This window comes from Pagrus pagrus (genome assembly GCF_965226575.1).
Source record: "Pagrus pagrus genome assembly, chromosome: 13".
NCBI classification, from domain to species: domain Eukaryota; kingdom Metazoa; phylum Chordata; class Actinopteri; order Spariformes; family Sparidae; genus Pagrus; species Pagrus pagrus.
Window position 1 is genome coordinate 9689014 of NC_140197.1, and position 27331 is coordinate 9716344.

General features: G+C 43.3%; 3 protein-coding genes across 5 annotated transcripts; all 3 read left to right on the forward strand.

Annotated features, from left to right (window-relative positions):
* The first annotated feature begins 1348 nt into the window (after window positions 1-1348).
* Window positions 1349-11957, forward strand: LOC311267832 (phosphoinositide 3-kinase regulatory subunit 5-like). 3 transcript variants are annotated; one of them, XM_084371074.1, is made up of 19 exons: window positions 1370-1435; window positions 1791-1858; window positions 4824-4938; window positions 5446-5546; window positions 5640-5708; window positions 6418-6556; window positions 6648-6717; window positions 6811-6988; window positions 7081-7252; window positions 7411-7479; window positions 8150-8997; window positions 9572-9697; window positions 9947-10078; window positions 10198-10291; window positions 10392-10468; window positions 10576-10669; window positions 10753-10835; window positions 10929-11047; window positions 11160-11957. In XM_084371074.1, the coding sequence occupies exons 3-19, from the start codon at window positions 4830-4832 to the stop codon at window positions 11305-11307; spliced, it is 2628 nt and encodes an 875-aa protein (XP_084227200.1). In that variant the 5' UTR covers window positions 1370-1435; window positions 1791-1858; window positions 4824-4829; the 3' UTR covers window positions 11308-11957. The 3 variants fall into 3 exon arrangements, with proteins under 3 accessions (XP_084227199.1, XP_084227200.1, XP_084227198.1); XM_084371073.1 differs by lacking the exon at window positions 1791-1858 and having other exon boundaries at window positions 1349-1435; XM_084371072.1 differs by lacking the exons at window positions 1370-1435; window positions 1791-1858 and having other exon boundaries at window positions 4603-4938.
* A 280-nt stretch (window positions 11958-12237) lies between these two features.
* Window positions 12238-18788, forward strand: pik3r6b (phosphoinositide-3-kinase, regulatory subunit 6b; the record flags this gene model as incomplete). Its single annotated transcript, XM_084372134.1, has 18 exons — window positions 12238-12253; window positions 12373-12465; window positions 13830-13933; window positions 14101-14169; window positions 14293-14428; window positions 14531-14600; window positions 14805-14988; window positions 15454-15601; window positions 15889-16222; window positions 16334-16430; window positions 16515-16625; window positions 16785-16892; window positions 17238-17343; window positions 17441-17514; window positions 17619-17709; window positions 17797-17849; window positions 17966-18066; window positions 18160-18788. 18 exons carry the CDS (start codon window positions 12238-12240, stop codon window positions 18302-18304), a joined length of 2040 nt encoding a protein of 679 aa, XP_084228260.1. The 3' UTR covers window positions 18305-18788.
* Window positions 18789-20444: 1656 nt separating this feature from the next.
* mfsd6l (major facilitator superfamily domain containing 6-like) lies at window positions 20445-25350 on the forward strand. Its single transcript, XM_084371047.1, has 2 exons — window positions 20445-20539; window positions 22459-25350. The coding sequence occupies exon 2, from the start codon at window positions 22513-22515 to the stop codon at window positions 24319-24321; it is 1809 nt and encodes a 602-aa protein (XP_084227173.1). The 5' UTR covers window positions 20445-20539; window positions 22459-22512; the 3' UTR covers window positions 24322-25350.
* The last annotated feature ends 1981 nt before the right edge of the window (window positions 25351-27331 follow it).

Sequence of the window (27331 nt, forward strand, 5' to 3'; positions counted from 1 at the left end):
AGTACAAGTACCTCAGAATTGTACTTAAGTACGGTACTTGAGTAAACACACTTAGTTACATTTCATCACTGTCTGTGACCTTTAAAGTCCCAAGTCAGAAGTTGTTTTTTTACTTTTTCTATTCATCTGACTCTAAAAGTGTGTTAAGAAACATTTAATGTGAGTGGTTGTGTTCAAGTCTTTTTAAATGTCAAATTTAGACAAATTTAGGAAAATCTACTCTATCAAATGCTTTTTACAAGGTAATAAACAACTTAAACTGCATTTTTAACATTACATTAAAATCCGCTCACATGTGGCCGATACACAAGTGATTAATACATGTAAATTGCTACAAATTAATACATAGAGCCCCTTTAATGTATTGCATTAAATGCAGCGTTCACAAGAAGGCACAAGTGATTTAGATTTGATAAAATGAGTCTGGGTATATTATGTTTCAAGTATGATGCTTCATTGAAACAGACAGTGTGTTCACAGACATCCGCTGTTAACGTTGGCTGGTTAAGAGAGCCCAAACATGTCATTTACATTACAGTGAAACAAAAAGGGGAAAAAAGGAAATCAAATGTAATCCATTCTGCCTGATGTGCTTTAAGTAAAACATCTGTTCAGTTCAGCCACAACTGATAACCTCTTGGTGGCGCCAGATGAAAAGCCAGAGAATCTCTCAAACTCATAAGGATTCCTTGTCTGGGAACCATGACTGTCTGTAGAAATGGTCAATTTTAAATGCACAGCACAACAATAAGAGACGGATTAACAACATAAAGCAGGCAGAAGATAATCCTCACAAAATCAAACCTAAACAAACAAATTCTGAAATAAGAATCAAAAGGAGATGACGATTTCTTCATAAATCTTTCAAATAAAACAATCTGAGAACAAGTTGGGGTTTTTTTGGCCAGGGCAGCTTGAGACTGACAGGATATGTGATGAGAGAGAGGGGAGATAACATGCAGCAAAGGACCACAGGTTGGACTTGAACCCTGGGCTGCTGCTTAAACCTGATAAAGTGTCCTCTGTGTGCATGTGTGTTTATTACAGACTTACACTCACATAATAAAAATAATTCTAATCTTAGCGATTGATTTTCTGTCTCTAAAGAACTGCAGATTGTTTCTTTAATACTACATTGTACCAATATAGATACAAACTAACTGTCTCATCGTCAGAGACAAGTTAAATCATTGTGAAGCAGCTCTTGGTCAAACGGCTCAGTCACGTCAAAGAGTCTTATGTAAACCACCACTGCACAAACACTTCTTCAGTTCCTGTTTTGTGGCGCATGCTCTCTTGACTTTGTAGTTGGAGGGTCTGTTTTTAAAAAGCACCAACGAAGGAGGATGTGGTCTCTGTATTGTTTCCCTCCACTGGTGTGCCTCAGCTGTGGTTCTTCTGGGATGATCTAGGACACTGATAACTGCAGATGCCGGTAAGATTTATGCCTCTCGCTGCTGATTAATTCTCTATCTCTTTCTGTGTTTCAACATATTTTGTGTATCTGCATGTCCCCTGCCTGTCTCAAGTTGACCAGAGGTGTCATTTAATGCATTTTACTATTCAATACTTTCTTTTTCTGGTAGGAACCAGCCTCTGTTGCACAACATCCATCAAAACTAACTGCGGCGTGTTATTCTTGCTCTGCAGATTTCCTGTTCCCCTTCTTATAAATGCTGCCAGGCTGATATAATGTGTTCAGAATTACACACCATAGATTTGTCAAGTGCGTAACAGATTACTGAGGTGCTGAAAAGAGCCTCAGCAGTATAATCACAGTTTCCTTTTAGTCTACGGGGGAGCTGCACATCTGGCATTGTCACCTCTAATTCCCAGCTCTTGTCTTTCCACTCATACGGTATGTGCAATTAAAGCAACACTTGAGTTTAAATAATGTTGAAGAAGCCACAGCAGAGATCAGTTTTTGTGCTTTTTTTGCATTGAGCCAGGTTTGCACGGCTGGGCTGGAAAATACTTGACAACATACAATGGAGTAACACCTGCTTCCTCAGTAGACAATTGACAGGCTTGCTTGCAGAGGCTGGGTATATGCCTTCTACTGCAGAGCACAGAGCTTCTGCCAAACATGTAACACGCTTACTATGCTGTGAATGGATGGAGTCATTTTGTGGAGTTCAGGAGATAAAACTTATGTTTTACTGATCAACTAACAGCAATCTTGGCTGATGTTATCACGTATGGCCTTTTACCTTTTACTCTGTTACGTCGCTCCCCTATCCTGTGAAAGTATGATTAGTCTCCTCCAGTTACATCACCGTAAATACTACTACATCATTTCAATAACATTAATCACGCACAGTCAACAAATTTGTGCCCTGACAGCACTACAATGTGTGGGAATCTGAGTCACTGGTAGATGGTTGACCTTCACTAAACAGTTCAAACAAAGGATGTGTGAGACATATATTTCTCCAACTGAATACAATAAAAACACATTCATAATCGTCACCAGTTTTCCTTTTCTCTGCACTGCTTTACAGGTCGTTCTGCACGTCAGCTAGCAGTTAGTTGACTTTTGCTAGCGAGCCACATTAGCATTAGCCATATGTCCATATATTTAGAAAAGAAAAGTGAAGAAAAGAAAAAAGAAGCTCAACATTGCAAATATTTTTAGTAAGAAATGGACAGTTGAACAGTTGAATTAATTAGCTTGAACTAAAAGGGTAAATAGTCGAGATAGAATAGCTAAAATTAATGGATAAGAGGTTGAAATGGCTAGCTAACGTTAGGCTAAAGGATAGGCTTGGATGGCTAAAATAGTTAAAGCTTGCTTAAACTTTTATCTAGCTAACCCATTATTCATTAGTCCAAATTTTAGCCTACAAATAATGGATAATTGGCTGAGACAGTTAGCTAGCTAAAATTAATGGATAGGTAAGTAGTTGAAATAAATTAGTGATTGAAATGTTTAGCTTTTGACACTAGTAGCACAAATGTAAAATTAGCCAAACCAACCTAAACACCTAAACAATATGCATCAAAATATGTTTAATAACATTCAATTCGTGGATGATAAATGGTGTATATTTGTGTTACTCATGCAGTGTTTATCTGCCCCAAATTGGCAGCTTACTTTACTGCACTAGCTGTAAGCGCAGAGGGAATTTTTGTGTCTGTGTGGTTACGTTCAAGAGGGCTCTTGCTGAATTCAGTACTCACAGGAGACTCTGGTGCTCTCTTCCTTCCCCTTCTCCTCTCTGTAATGCTGTTTATGAAGTAAAGTACATTTCCACTCCAAATCCGTTTGTACGTTTATCATACTGTCCAGTGCTGCAGCACTGTATTCCCCCTCTCTGCTTTAGCTCCTGTTTCTTTAAGGCCCCCCTCTCCTGAATACCCACTCTGCTCTGATTGGTCAGCTCACACATGCCTGAGCCAGCACAGCTGACAACAACAGAGTGCTGTGCTAAATCAATTCTTATTTGTTAAAGTAGCCGCCAGGCATTAAATCATGCAATTGTGTGACATGGTGGCACAGTGTGATGTCACAAAGTCACAGAATTAAAGGCAAGACTGCTGACGAGGCGTTTGAGGAGCAGTGTTTCCTTTGGAAGAGAGGAGCTTCTGTTTGTGCAGACTTTGAACTTTTTCACTTTCAAGATTTTTTACATCAGAACATATAAAACACTGAAGGAGAGGGAACAACTAAAAGCATAATCGGTCTCCTATAAGAATGAGTTGTGAACCACAGCTCTATTTGTATTAGCTACAACACTTTGCACACACTCTTCACTGAATGTGCATTTCTACTCATACAGTCTCTCCCCCTGTCCGGTCTTAAGAAAGCAGTCAAAGCAGTAGTTTTCATTCGTGCTTCCCGGAAGGCCTTTTCCTGTTTTGATGGGTACAGGTGACCCCGGCTCTCCACTCGTGTCATTGCACACATTATTCAGCACTGGTCACAGTGACACATCTGCAACAGCTGGGCACAATAACAGCTTCCGTATGCACGCTGACATCCTGGAGACCAAATATACTTCCAGGGAAAATATTTTTACCCATTGAGAGGGATGTGTGGTGGACTTTTTTCTTTTTAAAGTATTCATAATAGGCACTGAAACCAACCCAGCTTCCTTTTTCTTTAAAACCTTTAATTATCACCAGCGAAATGTTGTTTGCAAAAGTGTCCATTTCATTGTGTGGTCTGTGTGGCTTCAGTTGTTTTCATCTAATGTGCTCTCTAACCACAGGTGTCACATGTCCCGTAGTAGGCAAATGCCAGACATTCTGTGTTTTGTTTGTAACTGATGCACTCAGGGGTTTCGTTGCTTTGACCTATAGGATTCTGTTATCTTTAATAAAACACACACACACTTGTCTTTACTTGTTAATAAGTCTCATGGGCATCAGATAGGAAGTTGTCCTTTTGTTAGATTCATTTCCACCCCACCTTTGAGTCATCCGAAATCTGGTGTCAGCAGCTGATTTTAAGAATGAAAAAGTAGAAGTTGTGGCTCCTGTTTTCAACCAGCTCATCTCCGGTCCACTCACACAGTCTGTGACTCACTGGTTTTGGTAGGAAGTGGCAGACTTTTTTTGCTTCCCTGACGTCTTTGCTGTGGACATTCGTGTTGGCACCTCTGTTGAGCGTCTTACTCTGGATTGTGCTCGATTGTCTGTGGAAGGGAACAATAATGATTATAACGCGTTGCCGACAGCAATAACAGGAAGTTTGGACTACTAAAGAGACATAATTTATTGGTTTACCGGAACACAATAATAGGGTGTAACTAAGCAGATATTCTGGGACTTCCTGGTGGTTTATCTTCTGTATTTTTCCGTGGATGTTGATGCCTCTGCAGAAGGGGATGGAGAAGATGGAGCAGAGCTCGTGCACAGAGGATCGTATCCAGCACGTCCTTGAGCGTTGCCTCTGTAACCTCGGTCTTGACACTCCGGACAAGCAACTCTGGAACGGTAAGACCCAAACCCACACTGCCTTTAACAATGACACAATACAGAGATGGTGCTGAGAATGTGCAAACTGGCTCCTCAACTCCCACTAGATCACTAGATGAACAGTTTGTTCATGTCTTGACACCCTGCTGTTGCAATTTAATTGAATGGCGAAGGCACTAAGTAGATTTTTAGCCTGTTAAACAAGTCAACCGCACACTCTGCCCATCACTAGGAACATGTTGTTCATCTCATAGAGACAAATGGGAATTGAAAGTGGTGACACCGACAGAATGAGGACCGACAGAGGTGAATCACGCAGGCTTATGCAAAACCGATTTTGAAATACTTACTTAACATACTGTAATTTAGCAACGAGGGAAAGTGGTGGAATCATTTTGCTTTCATTCAGCGCCTCTCTGAACCAGTAAACATGTGTAGAAATAGCATTGTTTACTGTCCGCCATCAGAATGAAACCTAAAAGGAGAAATAAGTTCCACGTCGTGTGTTTCTGTGTCTCTGACTAGCCGGCCTGTGCATTAACCGCTGGTGTTTGGAGGAACTTGTGAAGAGAGATCCCCACAACTTCCTCATCCTTCTACAGAAAGTACTGAGGAAAACAAAGGAGGTGGGGAGCTGCTAAAAAAACATCATTACCCAAACGTTCAGCGCAATATAGTGAATGACAGTGTGTTTCAGTTCAGTTTTCTATCTTTCACAGGTGCTGGAGAAGTGTCGGTATGAGCTGGTGGTTCCCCTCACGCTCCTGTTCTCGTCTACTCTCCTAAAAGTGCGTGGGCGTCATGTAGAAACAGGGAACATGACTCTCTGACTCTCTTAACCTTTGAGGAAAGGGTTTCCCAAAAATGAAAATTCCATCATTAGCTACTCACCCCCATGCTGATGGAAAATCAGGTGAAGTTTTGTTGTCCACAAAACATTTGTGGAGCTTCACGGCAAATCAGTGTTCTCGTAGATGGGGAACAATAAAACCCCATAAAATGGCTCCACACAGCTCGTCCAACGTCATCCAAGTCTCTTGAAGCCCTTAAAAATCCCAAATTGATTTGAAAAGGCAATATTTACACCCTCACCATGTGGTCAAGCTCCTGCACCCATTTCAGATTGGGTGCGCGCTAACGCTTTTAGCTGAGCAGCTAGGGATTTGGGGGCTTCCGGAGACTTGGGTTAAGCTTTGTGGAGCCATTTATGGTTTGGTTTTCATCGTTTCTACTTCAGCTGTTCTGTGAAGCTCCAGAAATGTTTTGTGGACTATTAGAGAAATCTCACCTGACTTTTCATCATCATGAGGGGTGAGCAGATCATGACTGAATTTTCATTTTTGGGTGAGCTTATTCTTTAATAAGGCATTGTCCTTGCTTTAGAAGTGTTAACAGCTAATAAAAGCATAAGAAATGTTGTACTTATCTTAATGTGTCAACAGAAAAGCTCAGTGAAGGACAGCAAATGATAGCAATGATTTGTGTTTCTTCATGCAGGTTCCTCATGTGGCTCCAGACTGCGGCGTGCTGCAGGAGGCCTACACGTTGTTCCATAGCTTCCTGTCCTGGCCTGAGCCGTGCTGCTCTGCCAGCAAACGACTGCTAAACATCATCCGACAGGAGCTCAGAGCACCAGGTAACACTGAAGCTCATGTATCAGTGTGACCATACGGGGGCAGTGTTCACCTGCTGAGATGACTGAAGTGTGTGCCCACTTTTGTTTTCAGGTATTTCATTTCAAAGACTGGTGAGGACAGAGCAAGGTGTTTCACCAGAGGTCCACTGCTCTAAAACCATGTAAGTTCATCCAAACCTTTAATGATAGCTATTAAATATGACATTAAAACAAGCTGTAAACATGGCTGCTGCTGCGTGTGTTCATTCTATTAGCACGGTGCTGTTAGTGAGCCAAGATGAGGACTTCCCACCAGAGGTCCAGGCTGTCTCCGAGCAACTGAGCAGCACCCAAACCTCCAACAGAGACGTTGCCATCACCCTCATCGTGCACGCCTTTCAGGCTGCTCTGGGCACCCAACTCGACCTGCAGGCGCTCCACACTGCCCTGCAGGTGACTGACCAACACTTATTTCTTTGGATGCACAATTCCTCTTTATTCATTCCCACTTTCTTCCTTAAACAAACTTCCTACTCTTCCTTCAGGCAAAGCGGCCTGAGGAGCTGGAGCAGCTCAAGGAGGCAGTGACTAACAGCATGGAGACAGCAGCCTCCACAGCAGATCTCAGCAGGGCTCGACAAGGTCTGCTTCACAGCATGGAGAGGCTCAGAGGAAGCCTGGCTGCTCCTGCTCCTGCTGAAGGTTGCCCAGATACTGGTAAGATAGAAAGTATGAACATTAAATGCCACAGACAGGAGGAGATATATAGACTACATTCCATATCCACATTATTATAATGGGGAAAAGTTGTGTTTCCTGTTTGCCAAACCTGCTGTTCAAGATTGTTCTCTGACAGCTTCACCTCTTCTCATCAGGGGCTGTTGAGACTTTCACGCTGCCCTTCCCCAAATGTCGCACGTGCTCCTGGGAAAACGACAACTTTGGTAATTAACTAAACTTCCAGTTAGCTCTCTCTCAAATGTTGGCGTTTTTACGTTTCTGCAAAACACGGACACATTCAAATTTCTATATGTCATACGTGTCGTATCAACACAACACGTGCCATATCACGCTTATATGAGCTGACTTTCGACAGAGGTGGAGTGAATGGTGGCGGTGTGCTGGCTAGTGTGAGACAGTTGCCAAACGGAGACTGTGTTTCAACATTTAAAAGCACAAAACTGCATGGACATTTTCCAGCTGTGCTACTGGCAACAAACCAGATATTTTTGTCAAGACTTGGAGACATTTTCCAGCTGTATTAGTGTCAACAAAACTGGATATTTTTGATAAGATATCAGGGCAATTTCCAAGCCCTGTTAGAGGCATCAAAACCAGGTTATTTTTGACGAGCTGTTGGGATTTTTGTGGCGACAGAACCAGGTATTTTAAGCCAAAACATGATCTTTTCCTAACCCTTACCACATGGTTTTTGTGGCTAAACCTAACCAGAGCATAAGTACAGCATTGCCACCACATAGAATTGAAAATTGAACCTTGTCCAAAGTGTCCATGGTTTGCAAAAACGTACATTGCTATAATTTATTCTGGCTTTAATTAATAAAGGTCCATCTTTAACTGTTCATCAGTGTCTTCTTCTGTACATTCACGCAGATTTTCTGAATCCCATTCTCGGAAGCGAGTCCGAGCCCGACTCACCTCCAGACTGTTTCCTCAAAACAGAAATATATGTGGATGATATTAATGACACCAGTGTGGATGAGGAAGACGAAGTGGAGGGAAGCAAAGCGGATCATCGCATCTCCACCGCCTCCTCTTCCTCGAGGGACTCCATGTTTTCCAGCCACTCCCTGTCCTCCAGCTGGTCTGCGGGTACCACGCCCTCTGGCTCATCGGGTGTGGAAAGTGACTTCAGCGAGGATACGACACACGATGACACAGAGGAAAAACAAGATGGTCAACCAAAGCCTAGAAAGAAACCCAAAAAGAAGTCTAGGTCACTCTTAGGTGTTGAGCGCTTCTCCATGCTTTTCAAGACTCCCCGCAGCCCGAGCAATTGCCGGCGTGTTCAGAGTATGGGCTTCCAAGGGGATGTCAGCAAAGACTTTCAAAGAACTGGGTCGCAGCTCAGATACTCCAGGTCCCTGTGCAGACAGGTTCATCCTCTTGATGCCTCCACTGCCGCCCCAGATCCTCTCTCCCCGCAGAAGCACATGTGTGTGCGCAGGAGGCCGATCCTGAGCTGCGACGAAGGGGACGTGATAGAGACGCCTACTCTGGTCAAAGTGGTGGTGTTTGGAGGAGACAGAGAGGCCGGCAGGCTGGCCAGGGCATACAGCGACCTGCAGCAGAAAGAGAGTAAATGTCCCCGTCTCACCAAGACATGCAAACTGCAGTTTTACTTTGTTCCCATTAAGAGGAGAACAACAGGAAGCCCAGGAGGAGCTCACACACCGACTGAGGGGCAGATAGGAAGTTCAACCAAAGTGGCTGCCTCTGGGGTGAGAACATCTGGCACTGTGTCAGCTGATCCAGCCTTTTAATGTACTCTTTCTATCACTTTCTAATAATGCACAGTTCACAATGTGTGTACAAGTTATAACTAACCGCTTCAGTAATGATAAATAATTAAATAACTAATGCTTGGATCATTTATTAACCATCAATTAGAGCAGCTTTTGAGTTGCCAGCTGGTGAAACATCTCTGTGGCTGGTTTTCCTTTGTTAATTATTAAGTCATTAACAAAGAAAAGTCATCAAGACTGCAGCTTAAGGTGGCTTGACTGGCTTGGCACAAAATGACATCAGTTTATGAGTGATTTATAATTTAAAAAATATGTTAAGAAGTTAATAATAAAGGTTGTTGAGGCAATTAATCAAGTCTCTCACTGCAAATGTAGCAAAAACTATGATCGATAATACTTTTCCAGAAGGTCAGAGTTCAAATGGTCCTTTGAAGGGGTCCACCTGCTGAACTGAAAATCTAATCTAGGAAACTATAATGACATGAGAAGTTATGTATGATGTAATCCTTTACTCGATGCATTAACACCTTTTATTCCTTACTCGTGACAGGAGTGTAATGGGAGCATAATGGAGGACAGTACAGCTGATATAGCCCAGATGTTGGGTTTGATCGACCCGTGGTACGAGAGGAACGTCCTCAATCTGCTCAGCCTGTCCTCTGATGTCCTCTGTCAGGTACTTCATCACCTTTCTCTCACCATGCATTACATAATAAATCAAGCGAGTTGCTGATGTAATAATGTCTGTTGGCACCGAATTCCCTCTCAGTGACAGCAAAATGTAGCAATGAGTCTCACAGAAAACTGCTCACTGCGCAGACCAAACATGTTTCCTTCTTATGGACTGTATGCAAATCCCAGGTGCTTGTGTACTCATCATGATCTGTATGGTCTTGAATCCCTGTGTGTTTTCTTTGTGAACCAGACGACCTGTAAAGAAGGTGATGTGTCAGTGAGTAATGGCAACGTGGAGACGCTTCCCCTGCTGGGCGACTTGGTGCTTTATTACTGTAGACATGCAGACCAGCCTGTTCTGGTGCAGCTCTACCAGGCTGAGGTGAGACACACACACACACACACACACACACACACACACACACACACACACACACAGCCACAGTCTCTCACTCCAGTGAATACCTGTGTGAAATAAGTTTTCTTCCTTCTTCCACACAGCTGACTCTGGCTGGAGGAGAGAGGAGGAGGGAAGTGTTTATTCAGTCTCTGGAGCTCGGGCACACCGCAGGAACCAGAGCTGTTAAGGCCATGGGTGAGTCACACGCTGACGCACCCAGACAGCCACAACAGCATGCAGACACACACACACACACACACATATATATAGTCTAATGTGTGCTGTCTGTTTGAAGGCGCTGCCAGCAAAAGGTTTGGAATAGATGAAGAACGAGAGGCTGTCCCTTTAACACTGAGCGTTGCCTACAACAAGGTATTGTTTCTGCTCTGACACCCACAGATTTCCTGCAACACAAACAATAAAAATAACTTCACGGCTGGAGCTATTTTTAAATCTGCTGCGTCTACACCCCATTACAGGTGGCAGTTAGTGGGAGGAGTCAGTGGACCCAGACTGACACCATGTGCACGTCGATAAATCTTTACAAAGCCTGCAGGAAACCAGAGCAGCTCGGTGTGTGACAGTGACAGTCCCAGTCTTTCAGTCATGTTTTTGTGTCTGCGTCGTAATTTTCTAAGCAAATCTTCTCTGTTCAGATTCGAGAATAGAAAGTCTGCAGCTGACAATGACAGAGGTCCTGAAGAGGCAGTGCTCCAAGTCTAAAAAGGGCTACAACCAGGTGAAGGGCGTATTTTTTTACAAGTCTGAATCAAACACTAAACACATTCTCACGAAACGCCCCCTCCTCACACTCCTCCTCTCTCCACAACAGCACATCTCCATATCACAGGTGAAGGTGGACAAGGTGCAGGTGGTCAGTGGAGAGGAGGGGACGACTTTTGCTGTGTGTCTGGATCAGGATGAGAAGAAGTTCATCCAGAGTGTCACCAGGTACGACCCAGGATCATCACCATCACATCATTAAACCTTTATTTAAGCAGTAAAGGAGTCAAACACCGTTATCAGCCAACATTAGTCTCATGTCTCGTATCTGTATCTGCAGGTGTGAGGTGTCTCTGTGCTGTAAAGCAGGAAGCAGTTCAGACTGGAGGTCCTACAAGCCCTTACCTGGCCAAGTCCAGCCTCTGCACCCGTCCTACTGCTCTCTGCTCTGCCTTCCCATCACCTCTTTCTCCGCCTCGTATCCATGACACACTTTTTACTCCACTCAACGAATCCACGGAGCTGATATAGAATAATTCACACAGGGATGTTTGATCCAAAGCAACTCAGGATGCAGAATATATAAACCGAATAGAGAGCGAAAATTAAAGCAGAGATAAAAATTGCACAGTACTCAGGGTGACGTTTAGTGAATAGTTGAGGAGGGGTTTGTCGTGTGTCAGGGTGTGTCACACTGTTAACTGCGCAGATGACATGCTACTGTTTCTCCCCTCGTCATATCTTTGATTACTGCGGTAAATGGAAGTTTTAGCAACTTTAAAAACAAAGATGACTGTTGAAGCTTCACCTGTGAGCACTTGAATACATTTCAGAGGAACAGCAGTTTATCACACAGTTCATTGTGCATTAATTGAGTAATTGTTAGGTTTTTACAGGTTTTCAAAGGAATGTTACTCGTCAGTCGCTGCCAAAAGTGTAAAACTGTTTACTTGATTACTATTGTGTACGTTCTGTTGATCCATGACAGTCAAACCTTTTTTATCTTTACAAAGACGTGGAATAAGATAAGCTATTTATTTGTGAAGTGACAGCACTGAAAACATGTTTTTTTTTTCAGAAAATACGTTTCATTTTGTTAACATGTCGCAAAATTGAAATAAAATCACACTTCAGTCGGCTTTGTTTATTCTTTGATCTTCTGGTTTAAGTGACTGAACTTCCTCTTATGAGTCACTCACACTCTGTCTCACACTCGCACAATAAACACAACCTGCCATTATCACATTAGGACACTCATCAGAGACGCCTCAGGGAGAAACTCCTGCCATGTCTCTTCTCAGGCATGCAGAGCGAGAGAAGGTAACAGTGGTTAACTCTGGATTGCTGCAGACAGAATAACTTTAATTTGCATCAGGAGCCATTGTGTTTCGTTTGATTGATTGTGAAGAGCAGACAACATGGCCGATCCCACAGGTAAGTGCTTTTATTTCCTCTTAGACGCTTCGAAATGACTGTAACACACAAACTTGTTACGTTGGTTAAAGCTTGTAGGAGAGGAATCTAAAGGTGACATGCATGATCTCTATTTTTAGCTGACGTGGGCCTCTCGACTGTGGAGTTCAACCTGCACAACAATGTCCAGGCTCTTCTCAAAGAAATGAACAGCCAAAGTGCCTCACACAAAGGTAGCTGCAGCTGAGGGGATGTGAAGCATTAAAAGGCAAATCAGTCTGAATGCAACCAATAAGAACGAGGATTGATATCATTCAATATAAGGCTACTGCCAGCAGCCATTTACAGTAGCTTAGCTTAGCCTGGCTAGCCTGACCCACTTCACCCCCGACCTCAAAATCCAAGATGGCTGCTCCGCTCATCAACACCTGTGGAAGCTATAGAATATACTCTGCTATGACGTTTACATCTGAGATAAATGGAACCATTGTACTTATGTTCGACTGACATGAAGGAGGTATCAAGATTTACTTAAAGGAATAGTTCACTGTAAAACAAAATTAAGTCATTATCGACTGGAGCTGGAGACCCGCGGGGGTACCCTCCGGCAACGATAATCCATATAACAAGCATAAATGGTGTCCGAGAAGAAAAGGTCCATAAAACTGCAAAAACTTTGTAATATTCCTCCATACTGCTCGTCCGCTGCAATCCAAGTGTCCTGAAGTGGCGACATCCAGAGTTTACTCGAAATGACATCATTTAGTACATTTTTCTAGCCTAAACAGTCACTATGCTATGTTTACACGGAGGCACGCTGCGTCCCCGCGAGTATCCCTCGCAGCCGATTGCACTATGGAAGCCGCGCCGGACAAGATGAACGAGACTCGCGATAGATACACACCGGCATTTACTTCCTGTTTTGAGCGACCGCGCAACACACAAACACAAGAGGGATCTGCCTGCACTCATGATTTGAAGCTTTGACACTCACAGCAGCAAGTAAATACTGGTGTGTATCTATCGCGAGTCTCGTTCATCTTCTCCAGGCAGATATAGCATAGTGACTGTTTAGGCTAGAAAAATGTACTAAATGACGTCGTTTCGAGTAAACTCTGGATGTCGCCACTTCAGGACACTTGGATTGCAGCGGACGAGCAGTATGGAGGAATATTACAAAGTTTTTGTGTAGTTTTATGGACCTTTTCTTCTCGGACACCATTACGCTCGTTATATGGATTATCGTTGCCGGAGAGTACCCCCGCGGGTCTCCAGCTGCACTTTGAGGAATAAGAAACTACACCGGACTTATCATCAGCATGTGGGTGAGTCGATAATGACTGAATTCTGTTTTAGAGTGAACTATTCCTTTAACCAGTTCCTTTAAGATTTTACAGAAATAAACAAAACTAATTATGTTTTCCTTCAAAAACTTTTGTGGTTTTCTGATCTGTTTTAAGGTTTTACAATAAGCCCAGTCTCTTTGTATTATGTATCAAGATGGTTTAATTTGTTAAAGTCATGTGATGTTGAGCAGACACACTGTGTGATGCGTGTGGTCAGATGTAAAGCGAGCCGCTGACTGTGTGCTCTGCAGGAATGCTTCGGTGGCTTCTTCAGAAGCAGTTAGAGAGCGAGCCGTCCTGCAGCGTTTCATTGATCCGACTGCTGCTGCAAGAGCTGGAGAAGAAGCTAGAAAGGGTTGGCAAGTTTCGCTCCTTGAACTCTGCTTTCAGATTTCAAAGTCAAGTTTAAAATTTCATGCAGACTTCCAACAGCTGGTGTTTCTCTCTTTGAAGAGGACCCTGCCTTCATGCTTTATTTGTGGCATATTTCTAATGTAACTTTTTGTTTGACGACCGATGCAGACTTATAAAACACAACCGTACGAACATGTCATCCCAGTGCTGCACACTCTCTACTATGTGGTTATTCAGGTAAGACACACCTGTGGGAATCTAGTTAAATATGTGGCATGTTTCACACAGAGCTTATTACTGTAGACCGACAAACAAGTTGACATGCATTTTGTTTGACTATTTCTGTATTTATCTTTCCAGTCAGGTGCCATGATCCCCTCCAGCCTTTACCAGACAGTGTATGAGTGTTTGAAGAAACTGCTAATATTACCAAAGCCTTACTCTGCTGTGGCCCTGAGCACTCTGAGGAGCATCAAGATGGAAATGATCACACCAGGTGTTTTGCACATCGAGCTGAAATCAGCTACACACAATGAAGTAGCTACTGCATGAGGCCGTAAAATAAACATTGTTGACGGACTCATCCTTCCCTCCACAGGCTCTTTATATCAGAGGAGAGTCACTGCAGAGCAGAGCTTGAAGAATGAGCATTTCACTTTGCAGGAAAAGTGGGTAACCCGATATCACCAGAGTAACTGCTGATTGCTGCTAACTGCAGCTGCAATTAGCTTGTTAGCTCAGTTAGCTGTGCAACATAATACATAAATGTCTTGACATAACGTCAGCACTATTTTTTCACATTCTGTTGATAATCTCAGTTTTTAAGGTAAAATTCCAACAATGGTAATCTTTTTCCCTGTCTGCTCCTCCAGGGTGTTTGTGCTCGCTGACCCGGCTGTGTTTTCACTTCCACTGGAAGCAGCAGTGAGAGCACACCTGGAGGCGTCCAACTTGCTCAGGAACACACGTACCATGGAGAAAGACGTGGTGCTACGTGTGCTGCAGACGGGGCTGGAGACGACCTGCCAAAGCTCCAGACTGGCTCCAATCCTGGAGGTAAGCAGGTTTATCAGGATGTTTTGGACAAAGTGAGACGGACATTTTGAGCAGTCCACCACTTTGGACCAGACTGATATATCTAAAAAATCTATGGAAAAATTACCATTAAAATATTCGTAGTCGACAGAGGATGTATGCTAGTAATTTTGGTGATCACCTGACGCCACCAGCAGGTCAAATCGGCAAAATAAGTTGTGATGTATTTATAGTGAATAAAGGGCATTTCACCACATTTCACCACATTTTGTCTACTGGAAGGGCAACATAAAGGGCACGTTATCATGCTTTATCTACCATAGGGGCATCCAAGCAGTGTTTTTTCAAACATGTGGACACCCCCTTGAAGACCACACACATTATCGTTGTGGACTCTTAGTCTTGCGGATGAATGCAAGGCTTAGTTTATTCCTCACTTATCAGTAATATTTTTCAAACAAACTTTGTGTCCTTTGTGTATTTCAGGCTTTAGAGGACCACGTGGTAGAGAAATATTTCCAGGAGGTGGTTCTAGCTGTGGAGCAGAGTATACAGCATGGTGCAGGTGGTCGTGCAGAGTATCTGAACAAACTACACGACATATACAGAGACATCCTGACTGCCTCCAAAGAAGGTGTGTGTTCTGCACTCTGCTTTTGCAGCACAGTTTAATATTAGCTGAAATAAGAACATTTTGACAGGATTGCTGTGTTATCTTTACCGTTTGCTCAGAAATAACCACAGCAGATCACTGTACCTCTGTGTGTGGCACTGCGCTGCCCTCTCCAGAAATCAATTTCCTCTTGTGGAGACATGAAGAGGATCTATGTGAGTCAGTCAGACAAACACAAACAGCCACGACTTTATATTTCTGTACATGAGAGATGTTACAACGTACACTATATGTTTTTTTTCCTGAAGGGAATCTGCTGGCAAAGCTCGCCCTGAGTGGCAGCCGTAACTCAAGTGTTGATGAAGAAGTGAAGGACAGAAGAGGTTCAGTCCGGTCTGAAGACAGTGGGATAGAGCGAGCTCCAAGGGAGAGTAACTTTGATTACAGAGAGCAGCCTCTGGCCAGAAATCGGAGAAATGCCTTTAAGAACATGAAGCCGGCCGATAAACTGACCCTGATGAGTGAGAAGATAGAAGCGTCTCCTGCTCTAACAGAAGACAGAAGGCGTCTCACAACAAGGGTCGTGGTGATGGGGGACGATCGTGTGCTGGGAAGACTTGCCAGGGCTTATCACTCTATCCGGTGAGCAGCTAGTTTTCTTTGTGAACACCTTCTTTTTTTATGTTCCTCAAACATAAACTCAGATGTGTACACTCAGCTTTCCATGAATGTTTTACACGTGTTTTCCAATAGAGAAAGAGAGTCGAAACGTCTTGTTCTGACCAAGAAACTGAACCTACAGTTGTACTACATCCCAGTCACTGATGTGGAGCCTCTGCTCAGTCCACCTGTGAGTCACTCAAAACGACAGCGTCTGATTGCTTTAAATGTACAAAACTTTATACGACCCAGCAACACCTGATATTCCTCACAGGATATCCCATGTCAGGATGAAGGCAGGTTGTCTCTCGCCTCCTTATTGGGAAGAGTGGATCCATGGTACAACAGCAACATCAACAGTCTGCCTGCTGCCATCTGCAAACTGGTAACGGTAACTAACATGACTAAGAGTCATGCTAACAGCTCGGTGAGGCTGTAGAGGCACACCGGTGCTTTGAGCTAACTGCTAACATCATACTGGCCAACTGAGCAACCAGGGATTCAACTGACTCCTTCTTCCTTCTGTGTTTTCTAACTGCTGCAGCACAATCAGAGCGAGCCATCACAGCAGAACCTCTACCTGCTGGACACCCTGTGTTACTACCTTCGCTGTGGGACGCATCCAGTTAACCTGCCGCTATATTTGGTTAAGGTACAGTGCAGCTGTTGTGTGTATCTGTGGTCATTTACATGCATGCAAATGTCAAAAACACAGGCTGGGTTTTCATATGTCAGCAGAGGCAGCAGAAATACTACATCAGACATACTGTTGTGTTTATTGCAGTGTTTCTATTTTGACTTAAAGCTGCGCTTATCAGTTCTTCATGTCAAGTAATGATTAAATGACCTTGCCGTGTGTACAGAGGTTTTGGCAATCATTTTTTGGCTCATTGTTTTGATTGTCCGACCCCAAAACCTTTCTCTCATTCCTGAGAGAACCGCCTTCCTGGTGTGACTTGAAACTGTATGTTGTGTGTGTGCGCGTGTGTGTGTGTAGATGACCCGCTCCAGCTGTAATATCAGCTCTGTGGTGGAGGAGGTGTTTGTGTCCCATCTGGAGGCTGACTTCCCAGAGTTCAGACACCTTAAAGAAAAGTCTGCAAGTATGTTTCTGTTTCTTTTTCTGTGTGTGAGTGTGTGGACGCTGCCATGACTGTGCTAACATCAGAGTTGGATAAAGTAAGGTGTTGTCTTCGACAGAGGAGCCCTCCACACGCAGAAGGAAGTCAGCAGTGGACGTCTTTGGGGCAGCCATGTCAGTCAGGTATACAAAGGTGCAGTCCTTATTTTTAGTGGTAATTATTTATAATGTCATTTTTTTTCTGTTTAGCATTAGCATCAACCGCAGGATTCGGGCTAACTATCACATCTTCAACAGATCTCTTTAAGCAGACGAGAAGTGGTAAAGGGAGAGGCACCCATGGCATGTGGTGTGGTGATTACACCAGAGCAGGCAGCTGGAACATCAGGTTCACCTTCTCACTTTATTTATATTTACATCTAATTGACAGATTTATGTTAGCTTTATGCTGACCAATCCCTATTACTTTGTCCAGGTAAGGATTACCTGAATGTCAGGTTTGGCAGTTTGACCCCGGGACACAACAAAGTAAGAAGTCATTCACTTCCATCTAGAAATACAGATTATGATTACTGCATTATTTTAAGTTACTGAACCGTTAATGCATACTTGTTCTTTCTACACGTTTCCTGTTTTGATTACAGCAGATTCAAACTCAAAACATCAGCATCAGGACGCTGGAGCATCGGACACTCTCTGTGTGCCTGGACAAGGACTCTCGCAGGACGTACACTGACGTCCAAAGGTCGGCAGCACCTCTGTTTCGCATTTGTTCTATTTCGGTGACGGAAAATTGAGTAAAAAAAGTATGATGCAATGTCATGTAATTCTTTAACAGGATAAAAATGTATCCGTGCTTGGACCCAGGATGCAGCATCAGGTCCAGGTTCAGTGTCAGCAGCGAGCGAGAACTGTTGCTGAGCAAGTACCTGGACAAAGTCCTGTCACTGCCAATCAACACCTTCACTGATGTGACCCTCTGAGGGACAGGAGCTGTTTATACCATTTGTACAGATTGCATATGGTATACTGTATTCTCAACAACTAGTCTCTCTCAACAAGTCCTCCTGTGGACACCCATAAGTGGAGCAAGTTGTATAAACACATAATTAATGATGATAAATTCAAACACGGTTGTCATGAGGTTATAATTGTTGATCTGTCATTAAAAAACACTATAAGAAATAACATGTAACGTTTCTGCATTAAAATGTTTAAAACAAGCCCTTTGGTAAATGTGTTTTTGAATTGTATACTTACATTCCCAAAAATATTTCCAGCAATCTTGAAACAATGTAAAAATATGTCATATGTCAGTTTATAGTAACAGTACTATAACAATGTGGTTCATGTGGTCGCCCTGTCGCTATAACTTCCAGGGAAACATCAAGTGGTAAGTCAGAGAGTAAAGAAGGAAGTCAGTGAACATGACTAAACATAACCTGAATAAAGCATGAAAATATTACCTCATCTGTGAGCATTTCTGTTATATAAGAAAGATTTTCATCAGCAATGTGGTTGTTCACCATTAAAGACCACAACTCCCATGATCCGATGCTACTTGTATCTTTTGTTTTGTTTTGACTTTCGAGAGCCCTAGTGGCAGAATCCATTTTTGAAATGTTCTTTTACAGCTTATAAATGTTAAAGAAGGGTTGAAATAAAGTATTAGCAACACTAGGGTGACCATATTTTGATTACCAAAAACCAGGACAATTGGCCCAGCAACGAGATATGATACTCAAAATTTACTCAAAGATGCCTTAAAATTAACATACATTTAAAGTATGCCTCCTCTGTATGGATAGAAAATTGATATATTACAAACAAAATACTATCTATAACCAAAGACACACATTCAGACATGCTTCTCAGAGGTTACTCAACATGTTATAAGTTTCAAAAACAACGAATGAAATAATGTCTCTTCTGTATTAGAAAAATAAATAATAATACATAACTGAAAAATACCTCTGCTATATTAGCAATCCAACTACTACGCTCACCTCGCACACTTTTTTTTAATGTTTTTCGGTGTCCATGTGGGCTTTGAGGTCCCTGACACCCCATTGGACACCAAAACATATGTGCACAAAGCCTCCCACTTGTCCCTACCGGGACGGTAAGTGGGGAATTTCTTTTGTAGCTCATTGTTAAATGTGCATTTACGCTTCGGCATGATGATGCTGGCAGGAGTGCTATGGCTGTCTGCTCGCTCATTGTGAGTGTAAATGTAGCAGCCTCTCAGGGATTACGTCACATGCAGCATCAATTTAATGGCCCAATGAAAAACAATGAAAACCAGGACATTTCACCACTTTATAAAATACTCCCGGGACAGACAGGACGTGAAAACAGGACATGTCCCGGGAAAACAGGACGTTTGGTCACCCTAAGCAACACTCTTTCTCATTTTTCTATTATAATGTAATGTTACTGTAAAGTTAAGCCCTTAAGATGCTTTTCTATCATGGTAAAACAAATAGAGGGCAGCACATCACCGGAGTAACCACTAACTGCTGCAAACCGAGCTGTCGTTAGCTATTTGGCTCAGTTAGAAGTACAGCTAGCGGTCCGGACAGTGAGCTCACGCGGTGGGGAAATGTTGGTGTTTGCACGGCTAGCAAGGGAGCTTTGGACCTGGACTGGGTAGTGCTAGCATGCTAACTTCAGTAAATATATCTCTGCAACACAATACATAACATCAACACTGTTATTTTCATTTTTTCAACTAAAAGTCTTACATAATGCACCTTTAAGTGTGAACTACTCACAACCACATTTGTGGTGGAATGTAACTAACTACATTTACTCAAATAATGTTTAAAGTTACAGTTTATAAAATGCAATAATGATGCAATGTTACAGATACAACGTTAATAGTATTTAATACTCTAAATGGGTCCCTGTTATAAGTCAAGTACACACTGCTGCTAATAGTGTACTTTTACTTAATACTTGGTCATTAATGATCATGTCTCAGTGGAGAGTTTTACCTGTTGACCTGTGGCGCATAGAGGCATCCGCACCGTCAGGGGGCGCTGCAGTCCCTGAAATGACTCCAGGTGTAAACTAGAGGCAGCTGAGTGGATTCATCGTCCAGACGGAGACAGGTGCCTTCCAGCTCTCAACCTCAAACAGACCGTGTGGTGGATGTGATGCAGGAGAAAATTACCGGTGGGAAAGTTTAAAGAACTTTGTGCGGCAGAGACCGACAGGTAAATGTTTAATATGTCTGTTTTTGTTGTTGTTTTTTTCTTAACTGCCAAACTTAACGTGACGTGGACAAGTGAGTCCACATCCTGATAAGCTGCAGGGACAGGTGCACCCAGCCTGACAGGTGCGACTGGCACTGTCAGCTTCTGCTTGTATCTGCGTGTTTCTGATGGCTGAATTCGTCAGGATGGTGATTTTAAACTTATAATAGCTGTGTAGTTTCCATATTTACCTGCGCTGTGGTGTTCAGCCGCGATGGTCCTCTTATCTGAGTGAATATAAAGCCAGATACTGTGTTATTACAGTGTAGGAGGTACAAGGAAATAGACCCACTGTAGATGAAGCTACTCTTTAAACTGTTCTGTTGAATGAACCACAAAAAGAAAGAAAAACAAGTGAACACACTGTGAAAACAGCCCTCTGTTTAAAAGTCCTGCTCAAATAACTGCAGTAAAATGTTCCCTATCTGTGTTTTACTATTTTAAACGATGTTTTTAGTTTGATATTACAGCTGCATCAGTGTGTATGTTGATTATTACTGCTGTAGATGTTTAAGGTTGAGTTTATTCTAACACCTTTATTCTGTCGGGTGGTTTCAGCTGCATCAATGTATCATATTCTATACGTTATATATGTTTGTGTTGTCACTGTGCTGTTTAAAGTACCCATACCTGAGTGAAAGTAAAGATATCGTGTTACAATAGTACTTTGGTAGAGGTGAAGATCACTCATCGATAGTACTGTAGTGAAAGTTAGTATCTGATGTTAACTGTCCTTAAGTATCAAAAGTACAAGTACAAGTAAATTACAAATATATGTACATGTATGTTAATGTATACTATGGGTGGATCGAGTATCGACCTGTTTTATTATCAGATCCAAAATTCTGCATTTTTCTAATTATTGGAATCTTTTTCATGTAATCTGAAAAAGTAACGAGCGACTAAAGTTATTAAATTAATGTAGTGAGTAAAAAGTGCAATATTTGCCTCCAAAATGTAGGAGTGGAAGTATAAATTAGCAGAAATTGGAAATACTCAAGTAAAGTACAAGTAGCTCAAAATTGTTCTTAAATACAGTACTTGAGTAAATGTACTTAATTACATTTCATCAATGTCTGCTAGAGCCATGTATCTCTAAAAAGACAACTTGTCATAATCTGTTTTCAGCTTTGTGATGATGCATTTTAAGTAATCCAAGAGTGTTTTTAAATCGTGTGAGAGGATTTTCTCAACACATTAAGGAACATAAATCCTACAGTCTACAGAATAATCCAAAACTGTAAGAAATGTTCACTATGTGCCTCCGAAATGTACCTCAGAAGTACCAGAAATGTATATATACCTACCATCCCTGAGTAGATCTACTAAGTTACATTCCACACTGTCCCACCAAAATAAAACTACAATCAATTCATGCAGTGAATTAAAGATTTACTCATGTTTATACTGTGTTTAAAGAGATGGCACAAACAAAAGGAGTATGATGTGGGCTTTGGACTGCTGTATCACCGCTTTCTGCTCATTGGCTCAGCATGTTTTCACTTTGTAAGTGCAGAAAGTATCAAAATAGAAACAATTAGTTGATCACTGCTACTTGGATAAGCGATTCACTTTATAAGCAAGACTAGTAAAAAAAAGTGCCAGATATTTTCAGGTTCTAGCCTCAAATATGAGGAGTCAGTACTTCTCTACGCTGTACGTCATTGTGATGTAAGTGTCCTTGGGTTTTGATACTAGAAGATGTCACCTTGAGGTTTTTTTGCTAACGTTTCATACACTAACCGATCAATCAGCAGGTTAACTGTTAAAGAAAATAATTTAGTCCTAGTAAGAACCTTACAACTGCAAACACAAAGCCTTGAGGACAGAAGTATTGATGCTGTGCGTACTGGTTTGTTTCCAATCCCTCTGTCTGTCAGGTGCTCCATGTGAAACCTACGAGGACAGACTGTGAGCTGCCCAGGAGGACGATCATGAAGCGGAACAAGCAGATCGACGTGAAGCGTGCCCTCGCTCTGGCCGGCACCTTTAACTTCCTGTGCTGCTGCGCCAGAGCCTGCCTGCTCCCCTTCCTCACCCTGTACTTCAGACAGCTGGGCCTCACTCCTGCCATGACGGGCCTCGTCATGGGAACCAAACACCTCATAACGCTGGTCTGGAGCCCCGTGGCGAGCCTGCTCTCCAAGCACTACAACAAGAGGCGAGTGGTTATAAACTGCGCTCTCGTGTGTTCTGCGGCAGTCGCTTTGGTCCTGCAGCTCATCCCGACGACAGATGTGCAACAGATGGGCACCTGCAACATGTCCGACAGGAGGAGCGGTCCTACCCAAGGTCTGGACGGTAACCTGCTCATGAGTAGCGTCAGACCTGCCACATTATGGACTAGAACTCTCCCTAAAATCAACACAGCAGATGTTTCCCAGTCTGCTGTCACCTTTCCTGCAGAAACATCTCCTGATGCTGAATCTGCTCCTGTTTTGATGACCAAAACATCACTTTCCCAGCTTGATGAAGATGAATCTCAGCCTCAGCTGTCACAAGAGAACATATCAGCGGTGATCAACAGCAGTCTTGGAGAACCAAAGAACATGCACCAGACCACTGTCTCTGTAGCAGCTCCAGTGAGAAACAAGAGGTCCAAATCAGCGTCAGGAGAGGAGGAGGAGGGGGACGACGGCCGTTTTGACTTCCTGGGCAGCCTGAAGGTGATGGACCCTCAGCACCAGCTCTTCTTCTTGATACTCATCATCGTGTCGGTGTGGGAGTGTACTTCAGCCCCTCTGGAGTGGACGGCAGATGACGGCCTGCATGAATATCTAGACTACGCTGATGCTTCGGACCGCTACAGCAGCACCAGGGTGTGGGGTTTACTCGGAGCAGCGTGCGGGGTTGGGGGCGCAGGGTTTCTGGTCAGCCAGCTGAGCTGTCTCATAGCTGATCAGCTGCCCAGGAGTGTGGTGCATTTCTACTGTTACGCTGGTGTGGCGGTCCTGGCCCTCCCTGTGGCTGCCTACCTCCCTCTCTACCTGAATAAGAAGCCAGACAGGGCCAACGGGCTCCTCAAAGCTATCCAGCTGGTGCGCGGCTCCCCCCGCGCTCTGCTCTGCGCCGGTACCACTCTGCTGGTCGGGGTGGCGAGCTCGGCCGTGGATAACTTCCTCCTGTGGGAGATGCAGGATCACGGGAGCAGCGAGCTCCACATGGGACTGTCTCTGGCCCTCGCTCTGCTCTCACAGGCCGCCTTCCCTCTGCTGTCTGGCCGAATGTCCAAGCTCCTCAGCCCAGGGAGGGTGCTCACCGTCGGAGCAGCCTGTCTCGCTTCACAGTGCTTCTATTACTCCTTCCTGTGGGGGCCGTGGGCTGCGCTGCCCGCTCAGGTGTTCAGCTGTTTCAGCCGCGGAGCCCTCTGGTGGGCTGTGAAGGTGCAGTGTGAGGATGTGGCCACGCCAGGCGCTGAGAGGAGCGTGAGGAGGATCTACAGTTCACTTTCTCTACACCTGGGGAGCGGGTTGGGGAGCTTCGCCGGAGGGTTTGTGGTCCAGAGGTTCGGGCTGACGTGGCTGTTCAGAGGAGTGGCGCTGGGTCTGATGCTGTGGTGTGTGTGTCTGCCTCTGCTTCAGTGGAAAGCCCCTCGCCAGCGCAGGATCAACTATTCTCGCCTTTTGGCGGCCGATGCGAGCGAAGCCAGCGACTCTGAGTCTGAACAGGAGCGAGACTGGCTGGATAAAGCGATGGAGGACGACAGAGGCAATAACAATTATGGAAGGAGGATAAACCACTGAACTCCACAGTGTGAGAGCAGAGCGAAGGGACTTACCTTCCCAAAATCAAATCATAGAAAACATTCTATCAATATGGAACTAAAGATTATCTGTCACTCTTTATCATCAGCTGCACAGAGCAGAGCGGGATCACTTATTCTTTTCTCTGACAGGTTTAATTAAAATCTGTTAAAAGTGTTGACCTCATTAGTGGCTTCTTCATCACTATTCAGAGTTGTATCAGCTGAACTGATGGACTTCATCTCCGAGCCACCTGAGCCTCCACAAACACACATCTGCATAAGCAATTACTCTTCTGTAAAGCAAACAAGGCAGCAGGATGAAGGGCGGCAGGAGAAGGACTCTGTCAGGTGAATTCCACAGCTCACTGTCGGCATCATGATAATTACAATACAACACTGAAGCCTGCCAGTAGGAGTGTCAACACAGGACGTGTGCACAAGGAGAGGCTGAACTGGACCGTCAACATGTGTCACCACACCCTCTGTGTTGATCTACTGCGGAGATCACCGCAGGCTGCTGCCATTCATCGCGTCTGTGACTCTAAACTGGCTGAGCTGATGAAATGGTAAATCGGTAACACTCTCTGTGACGCCCGTGTCAACATTGCATTATTGTAAAGTAGTTTATAATAACTTAAAAGGTCAAGTAAAAGAAAAGTTGTCGAATCGGAGTACTGAGTTCATACTGCAATCAACATTTACTTCATAATGATGGGCTGAAGAAGAGAACTTGTCTATCGCCAGTTTAACTGTATAAGTCAAAGTATTGTGAATATGTATTAATACCTATAGCTAGAACTAGAATTATACAGTGCTATGAGCAGATTGTAACACATGTTAAGTGTGTTCATAATGCAATTACAGACGGACCCTTTCAATTTTCCAGCATTTGTTATATTTCATTCTCATCCAAAATGGATTAAATTCCATTTTTTCTCATTAATGTTCACATAAAACTCCACAATGACAAAAACAGGATTTTCTTGTGTTTTGAAAATGTGTTAAAAATAAAAGAATCCTAAAAATATCCTTTTTACATATTCAGATCCTTCACTCAGTAGTTTGTTAAAGCACCTTTGGCAGCCTCAAGTGTTCTTGTAAATGGTCCTACAAGCTCGACTCACCTCTCTCTCAGAAGTTTCTGCAGTTTTTCTCAGCAGGACTGTTTGAGCTCAACCCGGTTGGGCTGGTTGTGCCGGTGCACTGCCTTTTTCAGATCTCTGGTCTGTTGGGTTCAGGTCGGGCTCTGGAAAGGCATGCTAGCTTACAATACATACTGCAACCAGATTCAGTAAGACATCCGGGTATATTTGGCAGACTGCACGCTAAATGATATGGTAGTACTAAATACTGAAGCATCATCCTCTTGAGTAATTGCAATAAATAGATGTTAATGCTGCCAGTCAGACAGGGATCTCGTTCTGCTTTGTGAACAGTATCCACTGTACAACTTTTAACATTCTTCTTCTTTAGTGATAATCTGAACGACAAACACTTTTTTTTTTGTACACATCTGGGCTTGTGGCAGGAGTGTGACTGTATCTGTGCACACGCAGCTGAAGAATGAATGAATGTAGCCGTCCTGGGTGTGGCACTGGCAAAGTGGCAGCTCCTGCATACAGACAGATTCGCTCCCCGAACATCTGTCTGGGCCCTCAAGGGCCCGGCTGCATGAAATCAAGTCATCCCCAGTACGTTGCTAGCAGCTGAACTCAATGAGGCACAGTGTAAGATCCATGATGAACGACAGCTCTATTCTCCCGTGCAGAGTGCTGTTGTAGTGGTGAAAGCGCAGCGGCGCACTACAGAGGCAGATGTCTGTGATTTAAATCCTTTTTGTCTTTTATGTTTGTCAAATAGCGTATAGAAGGGTGGCTGAGCTTATTTTAAAGTGACTTATTTTCTGTCACACGCAGTTTTCTGCTTTGAATCTCAGATCGTCACAGAAGCACTTCTTCTCCGCCGGCTCTTTGTGAACATGAACCTTCATCTAACAAAACCTTCTTGACCCTGACTGACTCCATTCATTTACCCTCCTACACAAACTGATTCAGTAATGGGTCGTCAGCTTTTCTCGATGGAGTCAAATGCAGCAGTGAAATGTAAACTTACTTCAGTATTTCCATTTTATACAACTTTATGCTTCTGCTCCACTACATCTCAGATAAAAATACACTTTTTACTCCAGTAACATTTCTCTGACTACAAGTTTTCATACCCTTCCTGTCCACTGAAAACTATTTAGTGATTTTGACAAACTGAAGGATTTCCCTCCAGTTGTTCTTTGTCTCATAGGTGAGGAAAATGATCCTGATTCTTAAAGGTGCAATATGTAAGAATTTCAGCTGAAAATCTGAAAAAATAATTAACCAAAATTATCAACAGAATGTGATTAACTCTGATGTTATGCGACTTTTTTGCAAAGATATACAAAGTTAGCATGCTAACCAGCTAACCCCAACTGATCAAGGTCTGAAGCTCCTGTGCTACTAGTGATGTAAACACCAACATGTAAACACAAACACTCCCAGTCTGGACTGCTAGCTGAACAGCTAACTGAGCATACACTGGCTATAGTTGGCAGCAGTTAGCGGTTGCCCTATTGACATGCTGCCCCTTGTTTTGAGTTATAGTTAGACTATGAATTTAACAGGTGGTCACTTCTGACATTATTGCACCTTTAAGCTATTTAAAAACCTTCTTGGATTATTTATACACCATAATTATATAAAATAGTTACAAAGAGCTCGACCTTAAACATCTTCAGCAGCAAAATACAACATACAAATGAATAAAGTAGTAGTATTAATCCACAGACTTCATATATAATAGTAAAACACTGACAGGGAACATTTCACTGCACAATAAGTACTTTTACTTTTGTAGTAAATGGAGTTGAAATCAGCTCAACCAGTACAATGCAGCAGTAATGCTGCTGCTGCTGCTGCTGCTGCTGCTGCTGTGTGTCATACCGCTGCTCTGCCAGCAGGGGGCGCCTCTCAGCAGAG

Excerpts from the sequence above, each read along its gene's own strand:
- LOC311267832 (XM_084371072.1), top strand. The coding sequence starts at position 4,806 with ATGTTGATGCCTCTGCAGAAGGGGATGGAGAAGATGGAGCAGAGCTCG. Across the intron at positions 5,709-6,417 it reads TCTCGTCTACTCTCCTAAAA|GTTCCTCATGTGGCTCCAGA; the intron begins GTGCGTGGGCGT and ends TTCTTCATGCAG. Across the intron at positions 11,048-11,159 it reads TTCATCCAGAGTGTCACCAG|GTGTGAGGTGTCTCTGTGCT; the intron begins GTACGACCCAGG and ends CTGTATCTGCAG.
- mfsd6l (XM_084371047.1), top strand. The coding sequence starts at position 22,513 with ATGAAGCGGAACAAGCAGATCGACGTGAAGCGTGCCCTCGCTCTGGCC.